We start from the raw sequence: 16933 nt of genomic DNA on the forward strand, positions 1-16933 counted from the left end.
CAGGCTCACGTGGGCCCACCACTCCAGACGCTGTACTGTACATAGCCATAGAGCGCTGACCCACTCGACGCATTAAGACTTCAACGATGCTTGCAGAGAACAGTATTCATGTAGCATGGACTGACAGCTGCGAACAAATGACACCTCATGTGCCGGCTTTTCATGGTTTGACAATTTCACAATTTTCACTCTTATTTTGCACAGTTATCCATTTCAGTGGCTGAAATCCCAGCATCAGCTTCTGCTTTTAAACTAGGAGGCTCAATGTTGACGCAAATGGTCATGGATATCTCCATCGAGAACATGAAGACAGTATAATTAGCAGGATATAGCTTTTAAAATCATAGAAGGATATAGGAGAAAGGGAGTGTGTGTGTTGTATATGAGAATATATTTTGTGTTAATATATTTATATTTATACATAGTATATATATATATTGATTTTGCACTGATCTTATTGGGAAATAGAAGTATATAGCTTTAGTGTACGGTCCAGAATCACTTGAAATGCTATCTCAAATTCAATGTCAGTGATTGTAAGAAAGCCAGGCCTTTTCATGACAGATGAGTGATTGAATATGCGTCTTTACCTAGGAATTGTGTTTTGGTGTGAGTGTGCATGCTCAGAGATTGTATGCTGGCTCTCTTCTCCCAGCAAACTAGCTTTCCAAATCCCTCCTGCCTATAATATTCTACACTGATGCTTATGCTACTGTACCAAGCCTGGTAAAAAAGAAACAACCAAAAAGTTTTAATTCGAAAGTTAATACTTTTGTTTTTAGTGCTGAAAAGGATTGATGTGATAATAACCTGATTGCATACTCAGTAAAGCCCACCCTGATGAAGGCATTATTGTTGCCGAAACATTGGAAATTAAAGTCACAGCAAGAGAGAAATGTTTTTAATAACATGGTTGAACACAGTTGTATGTGATTGTGTTATTATTGCCCCCTTTGTAGACACTAAACAATGCAATGTACCGGAGGCTTGATAATCCGTGAATAATATTCTGTTTGACAAAAACGGAGAAATGCCATTATTTATGTAATTATATTTTAATTTAAATAATCCCAAAGACGATGTACAAATCATATTGTTGCAATATTTAATTTGTTGTAAAATTGTGTTGTTGATCCTTTCAATACTAATAATTTTACCAATACAGAGAAAATGTCTGAGTATCATTGTTTTGTGAAACGCATCATTACTGCAGTAGTATAATATTAATTCATTAACAATTATTTGTTGTATTTATATCGGAATACCATTGCATTTGCACACTTATTATAACATATATTCAAATCATTTACAACAAATGACTGATCAGTCAGTATTTTATAATATAGGACAGATGATATGAGAAAAGTAAGATATTAGGAGGACACAGGCACAGAGTCTAGTGGTCAGATCCAGTGTCTTCTTGCAAGACAAATTGTCTTGAGGATATGAAACAACAAGAGCTGTAATGGGTGATCACATTATAGACAATACCCACAAACAAATTGAGACTAACTTATTTCCAAATGATTTCCCCATGTTGTTCGTTTCCTCTCCTAGACTCCTCTTTGGCTCAATAACTCACATAGGGCTGGTTTCCCAGACACAGATTAAGCCTGATTGTAGGCCAAAATGCATCTCCAATAGAGATTTTCAATTGAAAATGTTATTTAGTCCAGGACCAGTGTTAATCTGTGTCTAGGAAACCCGACCCATAATGTGTAGACATCCTGGCTATGGTTATACTAGCATATAGACACATGACCAGAAGCACTAAGTTAAGACACATGAGGCATTCTGTAGAAAAGATGGCCCTGAGTCCTTGGCGAACCCGTCTGCGAAGCCCTCCCCCTCAACTAGAGTGGGTTTCCTGCTGCACATGGGGCACAGTTGGTTGCGTTCCTGCGAGGCCCTCATCCACACTATGAGGTTCCAACGCTGGCCAGAGGAGATGGGCAGGGCCCCGTGCATGTGCTGCCCTCTGTGAAGGAGTCCCTCTGCCACTCTGTGCTCCACCTCAGTACACTCCGTCTCACTCAGAGGCACCTGCAGGGGGCCGCAAACACCATCAACCACAAGATAATAACAAAGGCAATGCTCATACCAGTGATACTCCATCCTGGTCCTGGAGAGCCGCAGCGTGTTCCGTTTTTTTGTCCCAGCCTAGTGCTACCACACGTAACTGAAATAATCAACCGATCTTCAACAACTTAATATAATAATAATCTAATAATATATGCCATTTAGCTGACGCTTTTATCTAAAGTGACTTACATTGCAGTGAGTGCATACATTTCAGTATATAGGGTCCCAGCGGGAATCAAACCTGCAACCTAAGCATTGTTAGCGCCATGCTCTACCGACTGAGCCACAGAGGACCACTTTGATGAACTGAATCAGGAGTGTCATTGCTGAGCTGGGACAAAAGCCTGCATCACTGCGGCTCTGCAGCCTTTCTTGTTTTGACTAAGCACCTGTCTCATGTCACCAAAGTACAGGTTCCCCTCTGTGAACTCCTTCCCCAGAGACACATTGAGGGTGACCTCGGCATTGTCATAGTGGTAACTGAGGTCCAGGTCTTCATGCATGTCGTACTTCACCACAAAGGCCTTGTGGCTGTCCAGGCAGTGTCCCCCGCAGTCAGGGTACAGCAGAGACGTGACTGGCCGCAGATAGAGCTCACGGAGAGGGGTGAGGAAGCCATCGTCGAATCCAAGCTCATTCAGGAGCATCTGTGTGGAACAAAGAGCATCTCAGATATGATGAGAGTTAGGCTACAACATTTCACACACTGATCGTGTGTGCCTATGTAAAATAAAGATCTAAAAAAAAGAAAAGAGGAGCTGGAGCCTACCCCATAGTTATTCATGGTGTTGGGTCGGCCCTTTGGAGCTGAAGACAGTTCAAAGTGCTCCAACTCTTCTATCAGCTCCTCACAAAAGCTTTTACTGAACACAGGAAAGCGGTAGACCCTCAGGGCTTAAAAAAAGAGAAAAAGAAAGATTATAATGACAATCATCCCTCCCTCAGAGGTGTTTAACCATCCATGGCAATGGGTTATGACTACTGTCAATTACTGTCAACCCCAGGCAAGACTAAACTCACCTGCCTCTGTCTGCATTAATCCCAATAGTCCGTCTTCACTGGCCTCATCACCCCGACAATAGTCCACAATCTGTCTGAACTCTGGAGCCAGGTGAGACTCCTGAGGAGATGGTGTGGGTGAAATATTCCTCTCTGTATGGATGTTGACACACTAATATTGTGCACTTGTGGTAAAGCCACCTACCTGTAGGTGGTAGACATGGCTATGGAGGGGCTTATAAATGTCTTTTATTACAGCAGCTCTCTCAGCTGATTTCACCCTAAGGTATCGCCGCCTCTCAGCTTCTTGAGCGATCTAGAAAGCACACATTTAAGCACAAATACACCACCATACATATCATTTCAATAAGGAACACAAAAAATGCCTTGCCTTTTTGAGGATATCATCGAACTGTGTCTCCGACGAACAGCCAAGCTTTCCCAACACCTGATGGGTAAACAGAGGGTAGGATACGAGCAATAACAATAAGCATCGCTATCTAACATGATAACATGAGTTGTTGTAATGTGTCAATATTAGTTTGCACAGATCCAGATACCCACTGCTTGATAATCCAATCGAAACTGGTGCTCGGATACAAATCGAACATGCAATTTGAAATCTTCGAGGAAAATGTTGTCAGTGCTAAAACAACTACAAGTGTAAAATGTCGCCGTATCCTTGTCGTTTTGCATGACTATATCTGTAACAGTGACACACATAAAGGAATCATATTTTGAGAAAATTGTCTAAAGTCGCTAACTACGTACGAAGAGCTGTCAAAAAATGGGAGTTGCCCCCGGAACACGACTTGTTTGTTGTGATCCAACTGTAAAAGTCTCCGATGCGAAACTATGGCCCTGGTTTATATTTTCAATTATATTTAACCACCAAAATCCTCAAAACATAGGTAAACTGCACGCTATAAAATCTCAACATAATAAGTATAGCACGTTTTAAAAAAAATAAGTGCTTCCATACCACGAGTAAATGATGTAAAAGTATGTGAAGAGGAACAGAAAATGTGTACTATGTTTCCCTATCCGTTGACATATTGGGTCCGCTCGGTAAGTCCTCAACATGCAAGCCTCCTCCCTTGATTCATTAAATATTTTCTTCATTAGTTATGCCTACACCTCTTTGAGCACGGGAGACATTTTAAATATATAATTTGTTGGCTGGCTTATTTGCTTGTTCGAGGCCCCTTTTGCTGCAGAGATGTTGAGTGTGGACTCGTTGCAAGTGGCTGAAGAGGAGGTGGTTGAGTCGAGCTCCAACCGTTTGGGTGACATTTACACGTTTGTAGCCGATGGCTGTTACCCCCAGACAATGAATCCCATACGAAAGAAGAATCTCAAAAGATATGCCCAGAAATTCATCATTGATGGTAACTAAGACAATAAGGAAATTCTCAGGAAAACCCAAAAGAGAATGTGTATCTTACTATACTATATGTCTTAATGTATTTGCTTCATTGCTTTGTTGGAACCTGGATGGTTTTGTTGTCCTAGAGGGTCGGCTGTACTATGTGGGCCCCAAGAAGGAGGAGAAGCGAGAGGTGGTGATTGAGGCTGAACAGAAGAGACAGATCTTCCTGGACTGCCACTTCAACGACATTGGTCATCACCTGGGTCAAAAGAAGACCGTCCATAGGATCCAGAGCAAATATTACTGGCTGGGTATTGTGAAGGACGTAGTGGACTGGGTATGTGTGTTCTCTGCCCGTTTGGAGTTCTGTCTGTGCATGTATGTGTAGACGAGGTGATTTGGAATCACACTCTTGTGATTCGGGAGCCCTACTTGTGACTTCTATGCCCAGATATATATGCCCTTGTACCATGAGGATGTACTCTTGGTATAATGGTTTAAGTCTGTGGTATCCATGCGAGAGGTCCCCAGTTCAAACCCTGCCTGTTACACATGTCTACAACATTACAGTTTGGAGGCATGTTGATAATTGTGTTGTGTGCATTATGTTTTAGATAAAGGTCTGTGAAACCTGTCAACACACAGAGAGGAACAAAAACATGTCAAGGACTGTCCGGCCAATCAAAGTGGAGGCTCCTTGGGAAATTGTCGGGATAGATATATTTGGTAAGCAAACTCTCATAGACATTTTTCAATATGCGACACAAATACATATATATATATATATATATATATGTTTGTTCTGGCAAGGTTTAGTTCAGTTGTTTGTCTTACTTTGATGTTCTTCTTTTAATCAGGGCCCTTCCCAGAGACCCAGCAGGGTAATGCCAATGTGGTAATGATCACAGATTACTTCAGCAAGTGGGTGGAGGCTTTCCCCATTCAAAAGAGAGATGCCCTTTCTGTTGCCAGATGCATTTCTGCAACCATTTACAGGTAATGGACACTAATATTTAACTTTAATATGAAAATTGTTCCTGAAGATAAATGATCAAATCAGCAACGAATGATCAGAAAGACAGCCCTTGGACATACTCAATATCTTTCTCTTCCACCAGGTTTGGAGCTGCAAAAACAATACTCTGCACTCAAAACATTGACTTTTGTGATGAGGTGAGATGTTTCGATTGTACATCATTTTGAATAAACAATCTCTCTCATCCCGAGCTCTCCTGGATAATAATGCGTTGACATTGTTCTTGTGTGTGTCATCCAGGTGACGAAGCACCTGTGTGACAGGTGGAACATAGTGCAGAGAGTGTCTCCTGCAGAGGCGCCCCAGCTGAACCCTCTGCATGACCGCAGCAGCGGACTCCTGAAGGAGGCCATCACACAGGTGGTGACCGAGAAGCAGGCAGAGTGGGACGATTTCCTGGACCCTGTCTTATTTCTGTTCAGGACGTCCACCAACCCCTCAACCAAGTTCACACCTTATTCGTTAATGTTCAACAGGAAGGCTAGCTTCCCTAATGAGGTAATAGACTTGTTTCCCCACAACTTGCTTTGTTACACAACACATACAATGTATGTTCATTTGTTTCTGGGCCATTCTTTTTATGTTTATTTAAGGGTCTTCTTTCTTTTTTTTTTGGTCAAGATTAAACTTAGTCTCGTGAATTATGACCAAGAACAGGATGTGTATTCCTCAAAGGAAGATGCCACTACCTACATGACTGCTATGCAGGAGCAGCAGGACTCCGTCAAGCAGCTGGTAAGTCTGTATCCCAATCTGGTTTTTTCGGTTTTCTTTTCACAATTATGTAGACAGTGGGAAATGGGAGAGCAGGGCAGACTGGGAGAGCAGGGCAGACTGGGAGAGCAGGGCAGACTGGGAGAGCAGGGCAGACTGCTGGACCCGGGTAGCCTTGGGGTGCAGCATAGGTGCTGATTGTCGGGCGTGTTACCGCTAAGCCGTGACATCGGCACCCAATGTCTTTTCTCATATAAAAGATAAGTAACAGGATATTCCCTCTGTGGGGCGTTCAGTGGCGTAGCACACTAAGGCACATACCATATCATCGCAAGGTCCCTGGTTCGATTCCGGCCATCGACATATCCTGCATGTCATCCCTCCTCTCTCTCCCGTCCTTCCTGTCAAATCTCTACTGTCTCTATCCCAATAAAGCAGAAATGCCCTAAAAATATATTTTTTAAAAAGGATATTCCTTCTGTATCGTGTCAGCTTTATCAAATGTTTTGTTTGAGCATTGAGCATATTTACGAGGCGTTTGTCTGTTTGCAGGTGATGGCCAACATGAACGCGGCTTACAAACAACAGAAGAAGAATGCCAAGCGGAGGAATCGAAACATGCCCTCCATCACGTTTAAAGTCACGGACCCTTTGTTCGGCTCCGGAGACTCGCCCTCTCCGAAGAAGCTAAAAGACAGCCTTTACTTGACTTTCCCTGTGGAAACGGACCTCGCCACCGAGCAAAGCAGCTGCGATGACAAAAAGAGTGATCTGGAATATCCCCTTCCGGTATCTGATGTGCATTGAGCGCGGCTATGGAAGTAACACGAGGGAGAAGCATTCAGTGACTGGATTGATGGAGGATTGATTCCTCTTGCTTCTGCACACAGAGACTTGTCTGTATGAGAAACCCCACCTCAGAGGGAAATTGGTGAATATTCAACCATCTGCAATAAGAAGCTTGACCGGACATATTGATCAAATATTGTTGTTTGGTCAAGTGTCCAAATACACAAGTTCTGTCTGTACCCGGCGGATTTGTGGTCTTGTTACAGATACTGTATTGTCATGTCATGTCATATCATGGGGGGGGGAGGGGTAAACAAGTTTGCAGCAAAGTGTGTGAGATGTGTATACAATCCATGTATTCAATATCTCTACCACTGTTGGTTCAAAATGCAAGATGTTAAGAAGCTTGTGATGGTCGGGGGCTGTTACACAGCTTACCCCAGCTTATTTGGGCCCTTTGTGGAAACTTTGCACTTACACACACACACACTCTCTGGAGTTTTACACTTTGCAGATGTAAAAGCTGGAGTCCATATTAGTAGTAACTTGTGTAATTGACAAATGACCCACGACTGTTCTGATTTTATTTATTTTTTTGCTGTTTTCTGTGCTCCCTCCCTCCCCCCGTTTCTCATTTCTCTCTGATTATTTTCTAATATTCTGTAGTTAGCCCACACCACACATGCTTTGCGCACAGAATTTGATTATTTGGTATGGATCTTTATGAAGTGATGATGTATGTGTAATACTTTGTTGTTGCATGGAAACAGTTTCCCTCCCACTGTGTTCTACAGAATAATCCACAGCACGGTCCGTCTATCAAAGAAGAATGTGAGAGAGCTTTGTTTCTAATAAGCAAAATGTCTCTTTTTAGTTTTGAATACATGACTCATTTGCAAGATGAGACCATTTGATTTGTAATTTACATCTAGTTTTAGCTTGAACAATAAACACTATGACTCATACCGCTAGTTTAGTATTACATTTCTGGATACTCATGAACCCTGTGCCAATTAAAACAGAATGACTTTTGCACCGTGACCAGAGGATGTTGTATAGCTATTGCACTACTCTGTTACTCATTTTCTTGAGCTTCCTTTTATACACATCACAGCACGTTATCTACACAGCATCTCTATTTTGTGCATATCCTCCTCATGTCTTCATGGATTGACGCTCTCCCCCTTCTAGGCGAGGCCTTTATACCCTACTTCACTGGGCAGGCGATAGACGGCATAGTGATTCATAAGAGCATGGAGAACTTCACCAAGCCACTGGTCACTCTCTCAGTGCTAGCCTTAGTCAGGTAAGGCATACGAATGAAGTAAGACCTGTGACCTGCCCTGTCTCTGCTGGGTCATCACAATCTTCTGGCTTTTGTTCATAGGTTTTGTTATGAACAAATAATGAAGAATAGCCGGCACATTGAATCTGCTGCTCCCAAGTGCTTTATTCCACCATACAATTTAAAATGTTTATGATAGCATGCGTTTTGTCTTCTAATACATGTTTTGGCACACTGTGTGAAATTAGTTTTTAACTAATATTCTGTCGCTAGCCCACACCACATATGCTTTGGGCACATCATTTGATTATTTGGTATGGATCTTTATGAAGTGATGATGTAAGTGTAATACTTTGTTGCTACAGAATATTCCACAGTGCAGTCTCAAAGAAGAACGTGAGAGAGCTTAGTTTTAAATAAGCAAAATGTCCCTTTTTAGTTTGAATACAGGACTCATTTGAAAGATGAGACCCATTTCAATTGTCATTACATATAGTTTTAGCTTCAACAATAAACACTGACCAATGCTTTTTTTTGTCTGTCATGTTGATCCATCTCTGCTGTCTGCCACATGAAGACCCCACCCTCCAGCAAGTATCATTTAGAACACAAGTAAACCATAGTTACACTGCGCGCACAAAGTCTAATTATCTCTATCTAATGTATTTATCATTTTGTTATATGAATAAAACACTGCAGAGGCAACCTGGTCGCCCCTAGGAATGACTGTCGGACTGACTGTACTTGTGACCTTCCAGTCTTGAACGTGCCTCAGTGGGAGGAGCCTCCTCACTACGATTATATCACCTGCTTCCGTACCCATTTATTCCAGCAGTCTACTACAGCTGTACTTTCCATACATTGATAATCGGCACAAGTGCGAATGTGTCGCCTAAAATATCAACGATCAATCCATGCGGCGGAGTTTCTTTAAAAGAGAAGATGGCAGCAATGGGAAGACAATGAATGTGATACAGTAACGCGAACTCCTGAAATCTCACGCCTTGGCGCATTAATGCCGTGAGCACGGTAGGCGCATAAGAGAACATGTGAGTTATTACTTTACGACTAATAAGGTTGAGATTTAGACTGGATAACACTGTAACAATCCTAATATTCTTATTGGAAAATGACTAACTGTAAGTAGTTTTTATCTAGTAACTTTTATCTTCCCTGACACTGCAGCTCATCTATAATTGACTGAAATAGAATGGGGATCAAATTAGCAGTGAGCTGTTCCCTGGCTTTCATCCTGGTGGATGTTATTGTCACCACTGTCCTCTACCTACATGGGTCACACATATCATTATTTACTGAGGATGCACAGAACTTTGATATTCTCCACTCAGTCTTGGACCTCTGGGGGGCTGTTCTGGTCAGAGGTGGCCTTCTGCTGGGAGCCTCCATAGGAGTGGTATGGAACAAAGTGGATGGCCCGCGGAGGGTGTCTTCCCTGGGCACCCTGACTCTACTCATCTGCCTAACCATCATCACATATGCCCTAGCCAAGCTGCTGATTCTCTCGGAGCAGGATGCACTGGTACTCCAGCCCTGGTTCTTGAGCCTGTTCTCCTGGACATGTGTGTCAGCGCTGGGGACCACACTCTCCTGGAGGCTCCTGGGAAGGGCGTCCAACACTGTGACGGATGGAGAGCGCTGTGAGGAGACGGAAAGGCTGGTGGAGACGGCGGGCGAGCATGGCTCTGAGGAGGAGGAGGAGGAGGAACAACAACAGGAAGAAAGGCACGATGGAAAGAAGAGGAGGGTGAGCAGCAGCAAAGGAACGGAGGAGAAGACGAACTCGGGGGCCACGCTAGGCCGCTTGCTGTCGTACTGTCGTAAAGACTCTGGGCTGCTTTCGGTAGCCTTCCTCTTCCTCCTCATCTCTGCTGTGTGTGAGTGTCCCCTTGCATATGAAACGCCTTTGACTAGGTTCAACCAGGGACGTCTGCATGCCACAAGACTGCGCTAGCCTGCCAAGCTAAAGCCTATGCACAGACACGTGTTATAAATCAGCAATACCAGGCAGCCTCTTTAAAGATCAGTTGTCTCATGCTTACGTAATGTATGACTATGTGACTCGTACCGCTAGTTTAGTATTACATTTCTGGATACTCATGAACCCTGTGCCAATTAAAACAGAATGACTTTTGCACCATGACCAGAGGATGTTGTATAGCTATTGCACTACTCTGTTACTCATTTTCTTAAGCTTCCTTTTATACACATCACAGCACGTTATCTACACAGCATCTCTATTTTGTGCATGTCCTCCTCATGTCTTCATGGATTGACGCTCTCCCCCTTCTAGGCGAGGCCTTTATACCCTACTTCACTGGGCAGGCGATAGACGGCATAGTGATTCATAAGAGCATGGAGTACTTCACCAAGCCACTGGTCACTCTCTCAGTGCTAGCCTTAGTCAGGTAAGGCATATGAATGAAGTAAGACCTGTGACCTGCCCTGTCTCTGCTGGGTCATCACAATCTTCTGGCTTTTGTTCATAGGTTTTGTTATGAACAAATAATGAAGAACAGCCGGCACACTGAATCTGCTTTCGTCAGATGATGTGACCAAGGCTAATTGACATTTGATCGCTAATTTATTCTTATGATAGCATACCATTTGTCTTCTAATACATTTTTTCCACACTGTGTGAAATTAGTTTTTAACAAGTTTTAAATGACTTTCTTGCCCTTCTTTTTAGCTCACTTGCCATGGGAGTACGAGGCGGTGTCTTCACTCTAACGATGGCCAGATTAAACCTTCGCCTCAGGAATCTTCTCTTTAGATCTTTGATGCGTCAGGAGATTGGGTTCTTCGATGCCAACCACACAGGTGATGTCTTATCCTAAATACTGATCTCCATCTCTATTCGGTACATCCATTCCTGTTGTTCCGATGAAGACAACCTTTCTCTGCTCGGGGTGCTCCTCCCCCAACAGGTGACATCACCTCACGCCTGACCTCTGACACCACCCAAGTGAGTGACCTTATCTCCCAGAATGTCAACATCTTCCTGAGGAGTGTGGTAAAGGGCCTGGGGTTCTTTGTCTTCATGTTCGGCATGTCATGGAAGCTGACTCTAGTCACCATCATGGGCTTCCCCTACATTGCTGTCATCTCCAAGGAATATGGGGAGTACTACAAGGTAGAATTAATGCAGAAAGTTGGTTATATATCTAATTTTTCTGTGTGATTGCAGAGTACAATGTTTTGACGATACAACAGACATCAATACACTCGTTCCAAAGGATCCTTCTTTTGAGTTCCATGTAGAACCCTTTTGGGTTCAATTTAGGACCCTTTTGTGCTCAATGTAGAGCCATTTCTATAGAGGACATTTCTGAGCGTGTAGATAAAGAGATTAGACATTTCCTGTTGACCCTGGAGCTGTTTTTTTCTTCCGTTCCCAGAAACTGACCAAAGAGGTTCAGACTGCCTTGGCTGAAGCCAATAAAGTGGCAGAGGAGACCATTTCGGCCATGAGGACTGTCCGCAGTTTCGCCAATGAGGAGCGGGAGGCCGATACCTACTATGACAGGCTGATGGTCATGTTCCAGTTGAACAAGAAGCAAGCGCTGGCATACGCCTGCTACATGTGGTCCAGTTGTGTAGGTATCACCTAATCACAACAGTGACACCTGGAAGTGAAACAATAGCTTCAGAGGAGGATGAGATGCAACACAGATATACAGTAGCTCAATGTTAAAGGTACTCTATGGAAGTTTATTTGCTCATTTCTGTACCTCAGAGTGTGACTCAATGATTATCATACTCCTATGACATTATACATCTCTTGCCTCATGAAACCAGAAATCCTTAGTTTTAGGCTAACAATCTTCGGAAATATAGGCTGATGTTCATGGACATGGAGAGGTGTGCCCCTACCTGTCCAATGAGGTAATTTCTGGACATTATTAAGGGGACCCCTTTTGGCTCAAGAGCCTCCCCAGTGGCAAAATCTTCCATAATGTAACTTGAAGGAGCTCCTCTGTGTGGATTATAGATACAGTGTATTATTATATCGACTGTATCTGGGCCATGGCTTCATATGACTGTGAGTGCTATTACAGACGTTTTTAATGTATTTGCTGTTTTGACAGATTTCAGAACTTGCTCTACAAGTTGCCATCCTCTTCTATGGGGGTCACCTGGTGGTAACTGATCAGATGAGTGGAGGGACCCTGATATCCTTTGTCATATATGAGCTGGAGTTGGGAGAGTGTCTAGAGGCAAGTCTGACTCCTCTGCCTCCATACATCTATCTGACTGTGCACATGACAAATTAGATCAGTGACACTCAAGCCTGATCCTGGAGAGCCGCAGTGGGTCCAGGTTTTTGTCCCAGTCTAGTGCTATCACACCAGCTTGACCTAATCAACTGATCTTCAAAACCATGATTACCTGAATCAGGTGTCAGTGCTAAGCTGGACCAAAAACCTGTAGTACTACGGTTCTCCAGGACCAGGATTGAGGATCAACTGAATTAGATAATTTTCTCACCCTAGGACTTTGATGTTTCATAATGAAGATTGTTTGTATCTTGGTATCTGAAGAAAAACTATACTCATTTTGTATTCCTTGTCCCCTGTCTGCTGTGTGTTCTAGAACATATCATCGGTCTACACAGGTCTTATGCAGGGAGTGGGAGCAGCAGAGAAGGTGTTTGAGTACATCGACAGGCCGTCCAAACACCCACATGAAGGGAAAGAAGTCCCTGACACCTGTAAAGGTCTGGTGGAGTTTAAGGACATCACATTCTGCTACCCAACACGCCCAGAAACAGAAATACTAAAGGTATGACAGCTGATCTTTAAGGTAGAGTGCAAAATAAGAAAAGTTGGTAATCTGATTTGTAATCTGCTATCATTTCACGCTGGTAATCTGTTGATACACATATGCTGTCTGACTTTACTTTTGTGGTAATAGTATATGGTATATGGTTACTAATCATAGTTTATACCATAATGCTGTTACTACAAATTAAAAGTCAGACAGCAAATATCATCAGTCAAGCATAAAAGGAAGGTATGGATCAATGTTAATGTCTTAAATCATGGCTTAGCTGGGGGAAGTGATGGATGCTATGCTGGTTGAGTATTAAAGAGATGCTACAGGATACTTTCAGTTAAAATTGGTGCCTAAAAAAACAGGTCCTCTAAATAGACAGACATATTGTCAAGAAATGACCTGATTGGACAGACAGGGGCACACCCTCCCTACACCCAAGTTCTGTAATGCATCTTTGACTGATGGCCTCTGTCTCCAGGGAGTGTCCTTCACTCTGCGGCCTGGTGAGGTGACAGCCCTGGTGGGACCCTCTGGCAGTGGCAAGAGCTCCTGTGTGGGCCTTCTGGAGAACTTCTACCCCCCTCAACAAGGCCAGGTGCTGCTGGACGGACTGCCTGTGCACACTTATCATCATGACTACCTCCACTCTCGGGTCAGTGCTCTGAGCAACATGTAAGCCTTGTTTACATGTTGATGTTCTCTTCGATCCTGTAGAGACAGAGAATATGTGTTCTCTCTCCATCACTGCCTGTAAGACCTTTCATGCCATCCCCATATTGTCAGACATGCTGTAGTACCTCAACCTTTTTAACCACAAGATGGCAGTGGTGTTCATTCACCGGAAGACGTACGGGTGGGAGATTGAGCGATGTCTGTTTTTGTTTTGTTGCAGATTGCACTTGTGGGTCAGGAGCCTGTCCTGTTTGCCCGTTCTGTTGAGCAGAATGTCACCTATGGCCTGAGTGACATCCCTATGGAGGCTGTGGTGCAGGCTGCCACCAAGGCCAATGCTCATGAATTCATTACCAGTCTCACCAAGGGCTACAAGACAGGTGACCTTAATGCTCCTTAATGCTCCTTACTAGATCTAGTTCAAGTTCAATTACTTTTTTTAAGTTTTATTACTGCTACACAGAGCATACTATGCTGTTGGAGCAAAACGTATGTATTCTGCACTATGCCATATCATTGCATAGGAACACTGCCCAATCTTTTTTTCGAAACAAATAAAGAGGTCCTCTTCTCAAAAACCTCTTCCCTTGATTTTATAGGATTTTGCAGTATTGCTATATCTTATGCAGTGGAATTGTTCCTTACCTGTCTTCTAGGAGTGGGAGAGAAGGGAACTCAGTTGTCAGGGGGGCAGAAACAGCGGGTGGCCATTGCACGGGCGCTCATCCGCAACCCACATGTCCTCATCCTGGACGAGGCCACCAGTGCACTGGATTCAGAGAGTGAACATATTGTAAGGAGACAGAGCAAATATATGTTTGTGTGCGTGTGCGCGTGTACGTACATGCGTGTGTGTGTGTGTGTGTGCGCATGTATGCTCAGTAACGATTTTTAAACAGACACAGATGTGGGTGTGGTGCCATTCCCTGGAAAACCAATTTTGTTTATAGAATAGAAAAAACACTTTGAATTGTGACAATAACAACGTCCTCTTTGCTTCCCTTGCCCAGGTTCAGCAGGCCCTGAACAACGTCATGCGGGACCACACCGTTCTCGTGGTGGCCCATCGCCTGAGCACTGTGGAGAGGGCAGACAACATCATAGCCATCGACCGAGGCGCCGTGGTGGAGCAGGGCACACACAGCCAGCTCATGGCCAGGGGGGGCCTTTACTGCAAGCTGGTACAAAGACAGGTCCTGGGCATCGAGACTGGGGCTGAGGTCCTCAACCCTTCTGAGCAGCCCCCCTGGAAGTTCCAGGGCAGTCGTCAACGGAGCAGACAAGACAGTAGCAGCCCCAGCGAGTCTGAATGTAACACTCGCTACTGAGTGTTTTGAGGGTCCATTGGTAGAGGCACACACTCACTGGCACTCAAAGTCTTTGATACTCTTTGCTGCTACACTTAGGCATTGCATTGCCCTTGGTGAATTAAGGGAGGGAGTTTGGATTTGCACATTACATGACAAATCTATTTTAGGGTGTCCAAAACCTTAAGGCTGACTAATCAATAAGGGTAGAATCCTAACTTTGTAAATCTTGCATTGATTGCATTGAAACTTACGCACGGATCTCAAGTTAGGATTCCACCCTAAGAGCATAAGGATTTTGGTAGCCATTTCACCAACATTGTTCAACTTGGCAACGTATGCACAATGTCCTTTGGAGGCCTCAAGCCAAAGGTGATGTTATTCATTGTACGGTGTACAAAATGTTAGCAAACCATCTTGTGGTGTGTGTTTTTTTTTACTTATTTATGGCATTGCATGGAGGGAAATGATGTTTACAGAAGTCCTACTTCAGCTAGCAAGCGCTTATGGGGCCGCTGATGGCAACAGAGTGGCTCATGAGCTAATACCAGACCCCTAATGGTCACATGATGACATCCGTTGTGGCATTATGCTGCTATTAGTCCAACAGCGTACCACTAATGATGGGTTAGGGTTAGGATGATGGGTTAGGGTTAAGATGATGGGTTAGGGTTAAGATGATGGGTTAGGGTTAAGATGATGGGTTAGGGTTAGGATGATGGGTTAGGGTTAGGGTTAGGATGATGAGTTAGGGTTAAGATGATGGGTTAGGGTTAGGATGATGGGTTAGGGTTAGGATGATGGTTGTACGCCGATGATAGACCACCGTTGGCACGCCAATGGTAGACAGACACTGGCATGTCAGTGGTAGACCGACTGCCAGCATGCCAACACTAAACCAACAGTCGCTATGTGAATGGTGGACCAATGTAGACTTACCAATGTAGACATGCCAATGGTAGGCCAGCAGTTGGCATGCAAGCGGTAGTCAACAGTCAGTCTGACAAAGGTAGACCACCATCGGCATGCTAATGGTAGACAGATTGTCGGCATGCCAACAGTAAGCCAACAGTTGGTATACCAATGGAAGACCGATGATGGCGTGACAATGGTAGACCAGCGGTCGGCATAGCATTGTGCAAAAGATGTCAGTGTGCAAATGGTAGATCAATGGTCTGCATGCCAGCGGTAGAGCAACAGTTGACCCATAACCCTGGCATGTAAAGATCCATGCTTCAGCCATTTGAGGTAAATATAAAGCTCAGTAAAGGAGTGGAAAGACTGTGACAGGGAAAAGGAAGATAGTGGGAAGAGGGTGGCATGAAGATGGTGGCAGGAGAGTGGGAAGAGGGTGACAAAGGAGGGGAGAGGAGGGCTTGCTGACAGCTAGAGCAGTGTGTCGGCGGTCCTATCTTTGACCGATATGAAGACTCAGCTAGCTGATGACAGTGTGACAACGGACCACCGTTTATGGTGTCGGCTTGCCGCTGTTGGGTCACCGTGAAGTCAATGAGCAAAATTCTGCCATGCTGACAGCTGATGGAGGGCCGCTGACTGCCGACAACAAGCCACTCATGGGCCACCACAAGCTTGCTAGCTGGGACGTGTCAATAACCCTCTCTAGGTATATTATTGCTGGTGCAAGGGACGGAAAGATGCCTTCACCGGAGAATGTTTGACCATTTATCATGTATTTATCTTATGCAAATCCAAAGGAAGCGCAATATATTGATATGTATCATTATCTTAGAACATAAATGTACTGACACCAGAGAATAAACATGGCATTCACTAACAGAATGCAATTCCATTGCGGTCTGATACTATGATTTTGTCAATAGATAGTAAAAAAAAAAAAACTAAACAGGTTGTTGCACGTTGCACAT

The 16933-nt window shown here is 43.9% G+C and overlaps 3 protein-coding genes across 3 annotated transcripts; 2 read left to right on the top strand and 1 right to left on the bottom strand.

The window, feature by feature from the left end:
- Positions 1-933: 933 nt before the first annotated feature.
- Positions 934-3864, bottom strand: ogfod2 (2-oxoglutarate and iron-dependent oxygenase domain containing 2). The gene is made up of 7 exons (XM_083673349.1): positions 3646-3864; positions 3473-3529; positions 3287-3397; positions 3103-3202; positions 2852-2976; positions 2472-2729; positions 934-2043 (listed from the first exon to the last, which is right to left on the bottom strand). The coding sequence occupies exons 1-7, from the start codon at positions 3802-3804 to the stop codon at positions 1771-1773; spliced, it is 1083 nt and encodes a 360-aa protein (XP_083529475.1). The 5' UTR covers positions 3805-3864; the 3' UTR covers positions 934-1770.
- Positions 3865-4226: 362 nt separating this feature from the next.
- Positions 4227-7952, top strand: LOC310807627 (gypsy retrotransposon integrase-like protein 1). The gene is made up of 8 exons (XM_083674177.1): positions 4227-4469; positions 4594-4787; positions 5065-5176; positions 5308-5446; positions 5569-5623; positions 5727-5984; positions 6108-6221; positions 6753-7952. The coding sequence occupies exons 1-8, from the start codon at positions 4301-4303 to the stop codon at positions 7005-7007; spliced, it is 1296 nt and encodes a 431-aa protein (XP_083530303.1). The 5' UTR covers positions 4227-4300; the 3' UTR covers positions 7008-7952.
- Positions 7953-9101: 1149 nt separating this feature from the next.
- Positions 9102-16849, top strand: abcb9 (ATP-binding cassette, sub-family B (MDR/TAP), member 9). Its single transcript, XM_083673091.1, has 12 exons — positions 9102-9323; positions 9460-10169; positions 10586-10700; positions 10982-11112; positions 11220-11425; positions 11691-11888; positions 12381-12509; positions 12886-13074; positions 13547-13720; positions 13961-14120; positions 14397-14533; positions 14751-16849. The coding sequence occupies exons 2-12, from the start codon at positions 9485-9487 to the stop codon at positions 15066-15068; spliced, it is 2442 nt and encodes an 813-aa protein (XP_083529217.1). The 5' UTR covers positions 9102-9323; positions 9460-9484; the 3' UTR covers positions 15069-16849.
- Positions 16850-16933: the final 84 nt, after the last annotated feature.

The sequence above is a fragment of the Argentina silus genome, assembly GCF_951799395.1.
Source record: "Argentina silus genome assembly, chromosome: 7".
Lineage (NCBI taxonomy): Eukaryota > Metazoa > Chordata > Actinopteri > Argentiniformes > Argentinidae > Argentina > Argentina silus.